The 9,180-nt window shown below is 49.8% G+C and overlaps 1 protein-coding gene across 1 annotated transcript; it reads right to left on the reverse strand.

Moving 5' to 3' along the window:
* Nucleotides 1–920: 920 nt before the first annotated feature.
* LOC142563237 (phosphate-regulating neutral endopeptidase PHEX-like) lies at nucleotides 921–7,309 on the reverse strand. Its single transcript, XM_075673789.1, has 3 exons — nucleotides 7,103–7,309; nucleotides 4,879–5,152; nucleotides 921–2,743 (listed from the first exon to the last, which is right to left on the reverse strand). Exons 1-3 carry the CDS (start codon nucleotides 7,307–7,309, stop codon nucleotides 921–923), a joined length of 2,304 nt encoding a protein of 767 aa, XP_075529904.1.
* Nucleotides 7,310–9,180: the final 1,871 nt, after the last annotated feature.

Below are 9,180 nucleotides of genomic sequence, written 5' to 3' on the forward strand. Positions count from 1 at the left end.
GAGACCCGTAGGGAATGTCTCCCTTCCAGGAGCACAGGGATTCAAAGGAAATTGGAGGATTAACTGATAAGCAGTGGAAATAAGCATGAAACGATTACAGTATAGGTGAGAAAAGAAACCAGGGTCGACACTGATAAAACTGGAATCGCTGCAAGCGTTGGTAATGGTAAAATATTGTTAGAAGTTTTAAATACGAAAGTTAAGGTCGAGATCAGATAGGCAAAAGGCGATAGATGTAGTAAATAATGAATAAACACTGAATAAATCAAGCAGACCAAGGGGGGGGAGGGCAACTATTTGACTCCGCCCCGTTTCAAAGGAGATTACAACAAACAACAATATCATCATCTTCTTCGATTCGTGTTTTGGGTGTTCGAGTCCTATCTGTAATGCAATGTGCTTTTTCTCCATGTTCATCCGAAAATGGTTGCCAAAGGTACGACACAAAAAAATTCCGTAGGTGCGCGTTTGTAAATATTTAATATTGCGTAGCTTCATGTACATTGGTCATTTTTCAGATAGATGTCCTATGTCCTTCACAGGAGAACAAACATACGCACTGAATGGGAAAATTCCGTACAAGTCAACCTCAGCTCTCAAGACACCGCAAAAAAATGTATTTTTGTCAGGTCGACACATATGTCATTCACTAATACCGGCGTTAGTAGGTGCTGCTGCACAAAGAAACCCTGGCACAAAATTAAATACGTATACCTTTCTATTCAACAAAATAATTCCATAAGAATACTATTATCTTTCTAAGCGCTCATTCTCATGGACCAAAGCGCGCTAATACCAATGTTCGGGTGCCCGATGCACTAAGGCTGGTTCACGCTTTCTCGGATTTACTGTCATTCTAAACATCTTGGAGGCTCGGGTATACAGTTAGCTTATATTGAGTGCTTGAAGAACTGAGAAACTTACTGTTCTTCACATGAATTCACCGAGCGCATAGGACTTTCCGCTGGACATTCAAAGCTGTCTGCGAACGGCTTGAAGAGGCTTAACGGGAAATTGCACCACGAAGCCGCGCTGAAACCCGTAGCACCGACGTCACTGTCAGACTCCCTACTACACCCGATAAAGCAGAGCGTAATGAACAGCAGCTGTTGAGCCGAGTACAGCTTCAAGCTCGTGCTGAACTCCGGAAGTCCAATATTGGAAAGCTGCGCGTCCATAAGAGGCGCGAGGCTTGCCCACGCAACGTAGAGCGCAGACTTGTCTGCCTCTGACGTCAACCTTGTGGCGTTGTAGCGGCGCTCAAACTCACCGACCAGACACTCGATAGTCCTTTCCTGTGTGCTTCTCTCTATGCGAGTAAGCATATCGCTGTCTACCTTTCGGCCCGCCAGGTCCAAAGCTGACGCGACCTGCCGAGCTACGATGGACCCCACGGTTCCGTAGTTTATGCTCTCGTAAGCGGCGTCGGGAAACACGCGTTCCGACATGTACACGTCGGGAACGACCAGACGGAAAGGCCCGTGCTGGAAGCCGACCTGACGCCAAGGAGATCCGATCCATCCGACATTGGTCCGGCCTAGTTCATCGGTGTGTGGCCGTCTGAACCGAACCCAGATGTCGTTCGGCAAGTTCTTCGAGTTCTCTAGGAAAAAGGTGCTCATCATAGGGAACTCTTCGTCCATAGCTTCCGCTTCTCGTTGCATCCCTTCAAAGACGAGCGGCGCTTCGGCAATCTTCTTGGTGACCTCGACCCTCGAGCGCGCGGTCAGCCAGCCCGCGCTCCTCAGCCGGTCTTTGCTGGAAGCCACCACGACGCCGGCGACATCTCTCGCCTTACTGACGCGGTGTTTCTCGAACAGGTACGCATTGGTGAGAGCTGCTGGGACGGCAGCGTCTGCCAGCTGATAGCAGAAGATCCTCTGACGCTTCCGGCCTGCGACAGAGGCTGCGTTGTATATAATCTTCGCCAGATCGGCGCTCGCGAAGCGTCCGATGACCTGGACGATCGTCAGGCCGATGAAGCTTAGAACCTCCTCCCTCGGTTTCTCTCCAATGATCCTGGTAAGGGCCTTCAAGTAAGCCGGCTTTTCTACTTCCACTGGCGTAGTGCTCATGACGCGTTCGCCTTGTCGAGCGTGCGCTGCCACGACGCGCATCCAACGGTCACCGGAGACATCCGGAGTCGCTTCGGCGGCGAACTCGTACACGCTCGTGTAAGATGTCCTCCGGGACTGGCGGCTGTGCGGTTCCAGTTCGCTAAGAGCGTCGCGTTGAAATCGAGCGAGAGCCCTGCACCATCTGGTGCGGTTGGGCGAGTCTCTCTCGCCGTCGGTTTGATCTGCCCCTTTGTTGAGTGCAGCGTGCAGTTCGCAGATGTAGCGGTCGTGGTCGCCCCGCGACCGGTATTCCGTGAAAAGCGCGGGAAAGTCCAAGCCCGCCGATGAGTCGAGGAACGAGAGCTCGCGCTCGTCAGAGGCTTGCTGCGCGTAGAAGGCGTAGAAGAACACCGGACATCGCCACTGGAATGACAGGTCTAGGAGCACCCCTAGAGGGTCGGTGCTGGTGTTGATGTCGGGCCAAGGTGAACCCATTACTATGTCCAGGAAGGCTCTAAATGAACCCGTTCCGTGCACTCCCTTGGCGAGGCAGCTTTGGTATAGCATGGTGGCCTTCTGCGAGCGGTTCTGGTCTTTCGCGGGTATTTTTGCGGCTGTTGCGCGCTCTATGACGACGTTTTGGACGGCCAGCATCGCGTCTTCCAAGAAGGTACGACCTCCGGCTTCTGGAGAACAAATGCATTTATGTTACAGATGCGAGCTAGCTATTGTCTTTCATGATGTAGAACGTCCCAAACGAACTACGAAATTGTGAATATAATCCAAGTGACCTGCTCTGGCCTGATGAAAATTAGTAGGGCCGTCGGAATTGTCTCGAGCTGGTCGATTAGTTGTGTTTACTCGGAAAACGCAATGTTTGTCGGTAAACATCCTGCTTTGTTTTGAAAGAGCCCTTCATGCACCAAGGCTTCGACTACTCTGAACAAAAGGACATTGGGCGATGCAATAAACATCGTAGTCGTTGCTGCTTTGATTTCTGCCGTTTTGTGAACGATTCATTCTAAAATATGGCAGCAATTATTTTCTCATGACTCAATACATCAAGATCACAAAGTTTAACAGTGCGTAGCAACACATGGTCTATGAAAAACGTGTTAGTAATTATTTTTCCCAACTGCAATCTGGCATTCCTTATCATGCACCTAAATTGTAATACATGAGCGTTTTCACATTTTTGTTCTCATAAAAATGCGGCTGCCATGGGCGATAATTGAAACCGCAACTTCATGCTGCACAGCAAATATCACAGCCATTAGCCGCGTTTACATAGATACGATAGAAGTGTATCGTATTTTTTTTTATTGTATCGCATATACTCATACGCCACCCTTTCTACGAATGGGCATTTTGTTCTATAGCAAACTAATGCCACCTATAGGATCATTTCAATGCTTGCGCTCTTTCTTCCGATAAGCCTGCTTGTTCTGTCGCGTTGTGAAATGCACAATCGTATGAGGGATGTTACAGACGATGGCACCCCAATAATAGCTATCAGAAACCAAGCAATGTCTTGCAAGATCCGGTAACCATGTAGGACCTGTTTCCCAATAGCCAACGCGCAGGTATGTCTCAAGGAGGGGCGGTGTGAGATGGTTGTCTTGGCGAGGCTGCAGCTGCTTGAAGTCATGCTCCTTCGTAACCTTTTTCCTTCATCTATGCACGGTGCGTAACGTGGCAATGCCATAGCCATACAGCCATCATGGGCAATTTATTTCTACCTACTGCCCTGTGCAAACGGTTTAAGGAACGGAGGGAATCATTCGATTGCGAGTTTTATTCCTGACGTTTTTCACGTGAAACATCGTTAATATTGGTCAGAGGGAGTCGCTTGCTAAAACCGAATCTAATGAAAACATGCTATAGCATTATCACTTCTATCTTCGCAACTGTACTGCCCGCGTGTCTTACACTGTTACCCTTGTGTAGAGGAAGAAACACCCTTAACTCGATTAGGCATGCGTCGCACGCACATATGACGCTGTTGTCGAGCCACTCATGATGTAATCGCCGCCAAATGTAGCCTCTCGCTCGACGTTAAGAGAGACATAACACGGCAGTAGGTTTGGCGATACGCGCGGGAGCAGTCGCGTTTGAGAAAGCTCCCTCAACCATTGTGAAAGTGAAACCCATTAAACTCAAACCAGTGCTCATCAGGAGTTATAAGGCCTATATACAAGTATGCAATTTTCCGCACAAATTTCACGTTTGCTCGGTTATGGCACACCCGCGTTCGACACGCAGGATCCAAAAGAGTTAATTTCTTTGCCAGAAATCCTCTGAAAGACAAACGGGCCTACTACGAATAAGGAGGGAGCACGATTGCAAAGTTATACCGTACGACGCCCACTAGCTGTAACGTAGGTTATGCACGTAAGCTTTTAAAGGCGCGAATAAAAGTAGCTTGTGCATTTTAGTTACGTCATTTCTGTACCCTACGTGCTCATACACCCTCTACAGCACGCACAGGACACTTGGCGTACCTAGCTGTGGCTGCGTCCCTGATACAGTCTACACCGTTTTCTACCTCACTGCATCGTCCCAAGGCGGTATCCCAGTGGCTATGAAGTTGCGCTCCTGAATTCGATGACGAAAATTCGATTATCCCGCCCACGTGGCAGCCGCATTTCGATGAGGTCCAAACGCAAGAGCGTTCTTGTATTAAGAAGTATGGGCTCGCTAAATACCGCCAGTTTGTCGAAATTAAGCCGGTATCCCCCACTTAGGCGTGCGCCATAATGACGTCGTAGTTGTGGCACTTAATACCTCAGAATTTCATTCTATAACGGCGTCTTGCACCCACCGGGCTTCCAGCGAGAACAGACGAACGCATGGAAGTCTTGGCATGGGTCAAGCGTGGTGTCCATGGAAGCCTCGAGGAGGTCCACGTACCGGCGACACGACAGCGTCCAGCAGGGCTCCCTGGTGATCCGGGCCGTGTGCGGCCCAGTCAGCAGCAAGGTGAACACCACTAGAAGGACACTCACGGTGACTGCTGACAGCAGCAGCATACCAATCGTCCTGAGCCGCTGGTCGTGGCGACGACCATGCTGCTCCCAGGGGATAAACGGCGGAGTCTGTGGTGGAAGAAATGATTGAGCTGGATGGTCACCACGATTACGGTCATTACAGTCAGCAGCTTATTTACATCTGCTGCTGGACGAAGGCCTCGCCTGGCGATTTTCCGTGAACTCATTTGCACCTGCAGCTGACACTATCTCGTGCCTGCGAATTTCCTCATTTCGTCATCACACTCCCTATCTCTCAGACGTCCCCAGCGTGCCTGTTCTCTCGGCACCGACTCTGTAACTTCACTAAACCATCGGTTACCTGCCCTAGGCATCACACAGCCTGCACAACTTTGTTCTCTTAATGTCAAACAAAATGTCGGTTAAACCTGTTTACTCTGAAGTCCAGACTTCTGTCTTGATGTCTCCTGATGCCTAACGTTGTTCGTTTCGTCGCTCGTTGCGCGGTCTAACTTCTCACGCTTCTCTGTTAACCATCAAGTCTTTGCCCCGTACATTAGTACCGATAGAATGCAGTTATTGTACTATTTTCTTCTCAAAGATGGCGGTGATTTACCGGTCATGACTTGGTAATGCCTGCTGCATGTGCTTTATATGTGCACTGGTGACTATTAATTCGTGAAGCACCTGTTCGTATGTATTGGATTCAAGCATTCCCCTGATTTTATTACACCTAGTCTTAATAAATAATCCGGAAAATGCAGATAGCAATCTAATGGGCCCATAATTGTTCACTTCGACGTGTCTCTCTTTGCAGATTGATACGTGATGTTGCATTCTTCCAATTCATTATACTCCGTTCCACACATAGCAGTCAATACTGTGGAAGCTAAGCGAGAAGTTCGGTCAAGAAAAGTTACCATGCTTTGGAAATGTCCGGAGGACCCGCCTCCTCCGAAACTAGGTCAGCTCCTCACTTACGAGTAGCGGGGGGGGGGGGGGCGTGCTGCTTAACTCCGACCCGCCAGTACAACTCCGGGCCGTCAAGCGGGCCAAAGAGGTCACCGAGAGCCAGGGGCTTCCGGCCACCTAGTGCGACCAACAACCCACCGTCTCCCAACCATCTGCCGATGAATGAAGTTTTCCATCCATATCATTCCGCGCGTTCCGGAATCTCCCTAGCCTGCTCCGCGTTGACTGCTATGTATGGAACGGTGTGTATATGGTACACTAGAAGTCTTGAGACGTTGCAAATGCCTGTCGGTTTCGTTTCTCAGGAGGCGCATGAGTCGCAACGCCATGACGCAAAAGTTGATAACGTGAGAGCAGGGCATTAAGACGTTTTTGGCACTCCCACCTGCTTTCTTGGTCGCCTGTAACGCTGTAACTCGTTGTTGGGCCCGATGCAGCAGCACGCTAGGTGTCAGCCAGCCTCGTTGGTCACCTGAACGTATACGTCCCCGGCGTCCCGCTCCCACCTGACTACCTTCTGCCTCTGATGTCGGGACTCGTACAACTCCTCAGATGCGAAACAGAAACGGGCTGTGGAAAAGCTATTATACCAAAATATTTATTGCGCTCTGAGGCGTTAAAGAACATTTCGTGTGGTTTCGAGGTCATACATCTTTGTCTAACGCAAAACAAATAATAGTAGGAGATATCATAAAAGTATCATCTCAGCAGCGACATAAACACTGGTTGCAAGCAATATTTATGACAACTCATATTGCTTTATTTGGTTTAGCACTTTATATAAGATCAATTGCACCGACGTCGCCGTAGCCGCCATCTTGGAGACATAGGTTGGAGGACCAGCACGGCGAGAAACTACGTCTGCTGGCGGCTCGCGAGGTAATATTGCCGTGGTTCTGGCAGAGACGCCAGCAGCATTCCAACTGCGTATCTATCACAGTAAAGCGGGTTACCCGGCGTTGTGAATGTACGGTGTGCCGATGTCAACCGAGCCGCCATGTCACAGGACCAGCATGGTGAGAAGCTTCGTCCTTGATGTCACATGATAGCTCTGTAAATAAGGCGCGTGATCACGTACATACTCACGGCGGTTATGGGCTCTTCGATGATCGGATAGGAGTAGGGAGAGTCGGTGCTACTTTGGGGCATCGAGCTCTTCCTTGGGCAAATGACCTCGCGCGGAGGCGAACTTGGAGAGACGGTAGCCGGCGTCATTTTTCCTGGCATAGGGCACTGATGCTCAGAGGGGCGCCCATCCGTCTTCACGAGCTTCTTCTTCTTCTCGTACACCATGAATGGCGTTCGCCCACAACGGCGGATTGTCCAACAAGAGCGTGTGTTTCTAATGAATATAAAAATTTGGAGTACGCTTAAGCTTTGTATTTAAGAGCGGAACGCCACAACGTTATCGGGCCCTGTTCGCCATTAATTTCACATAGTTACCTAATTTATAACTAGGATATTCATAATTCGTCATGTACGCATAAGTACATGTCTCTAACACACTTCATTAAATTAAAGACAACAACCCACTCACTAGCTCCCCTAATAGTATTTACACCTATAGCGTTTGCAGCCACAAGTACAGCGGGAAAACTGGTCGGTGTTTTAGTTTCCGCGTAACACAATGATGTTTTCTCGTATATTCAAAGTGCATTCCGATGCTGTCATGCTTCTAGGTTGTGTGTATGTCGTGATTTACGAATTTTCTGACGCAGTTTACTTTTAGAAATTCAATTGTTTCAGTAACGCATATGCGCCAAGCGGAGGGACTGCGTGGTCCGGGATGCGGGGTTCGGAATGACTTTCCTCTGACGGACGTAGCCACCGACATCGACACCGGATTTTCAGCGACACAAGGCCCTTAACGCTATCGCAGTAATAACCAAATAAATATCATAATATTAGGCAAGTACTGACATGACATTTGCGTTATATGAGGACCCTGAACCTGTAAGCCCTTGAAAAAATATGGGTGAGCTTTGAGGGCCCTAAATAATTTTTTATCAAAGACTTCCTTCGAATAAGACTTGATTTCGTTTCGCACGATGTGTACGAGGCGTGTCGTCGGGATGAACAATGCGGTAACGGGTGCGAGCAGGAGATCACAACGTTTTGCCACCTATGCTGCTACTCATTAAGCGATCCGATTTATAACGGACTGCCGAGTGGGCCGGAACGAGTGTTATAATATCGCGATGACCTGTTCCCATGTGAGTCTCGGAATCTGGAACCGAGACCTGGGTCTCGGTTACAGATTCCATAGCTACGTCAGCTCTTTCCTAACGGACAGGAAGGCCAAGCTTCGCATTGGGGACTTCCGCTCCAACGATGTGCCCCTCGGAGGGCGGGGAACTCCTCAGGGCGCCGTCATCTCACCCACACTGTTTAACATCTGTATGATTGGTCTTTCCGAGAGACTGGCGCGCGTAGAGGGCTTCAAGCACACCATATACGCCGACGACATCACCTTATGGGGCTCCGGCAGCTGCAAGGCCAGAGTCGAAGAATCCATGCAGGAGGCGATCGACGTGATCGAGGAGTATCTCCGTCCCACCGGACTTCGATGCTCCCCCGCCAAGTCGGAGCTTCTGCTTTACAGAAAAGAGAAGGGAGGCAGACCCAAAGATTGGAAGCCAGTCTCCAAAAGCAGCATCATTCTTCGCACTTGTGATAAGGGGGGGGGGGGGGGTGATACCCAGGGTCGACGTTATTCGGGTCCTGGGCATGTTTGTCGAATTCAACGGCGGGAACGGAACGGCTCTCCGCAAGATCATCGCAAAGACGGACAACGCTTTCCGCCTCGTTCGCAGAATAGCAAACCGGCACCGAGGAATGCAGGAAAACAACCTCCTCAGGCTTATCAATGCCTTCGTACTATGTCACTTTACGTACCCAATTTCTGTGCACGACTGGCTCAGAGCGGAGCGAGACAAGTTCAACGCTCTCATACGCAAAGTGGTCAAGAGGGCTCTCGGGCTACCCATCAGGACACATACCGAGGATCTCCTCAAGCTGGGGGTGCATAACACTGCCGAGGAGATTACCGAAGCCCAAGAACGCGCACGACTCACTCGCCTGAGCACCACAGCGGCAGGTAATCACATCCTCGAAGAGCTGGGTTACCAACCTGCGGGATTCCCGATGGACAGTAGTCCGATCCC

The sequence above is a fragment of the Dermacentor variabilis genome, chromosome 11 (assembly GCF_050947875.1).
Source record: "Dermacentor variabilis isolate Ectoservices chromosome 11, ASM5094787v1, whole genome shotgun sequence".
NCBI classification, from domain to species: Eukaryota; Metazoa; Arthropoda; class Arachnida; order Ixodida; family Ixodidae; genus Dermacentor; species Dermacentor variabilis.

Bases quoted from the DNA above. Each gene is read 5' to 3' on its own strand.
- LOC142563237 (XM_075673789.1), bottom strand. From the start codon at position 7,309: ATGGTGTACGAGAAGAAGAAGAAGCTCGTGAAGACGGATGGGCGCCCC. The intron at 5,153-7,102 runs GTGAGTATGTAC...CTTCCACCACAG, and splicing joins TCGAAGAGCCCATAACCGCC to ACTCCGCCGTTTATCCCCTG. The intron at 2,744-4,878 runs GTGGGTGCAAGA...TTTGTTCTCCAG, and splicing joins CTGTTCTCGCTGGAAGCCCG to AAGCCGGAGGTCGTACCTTC.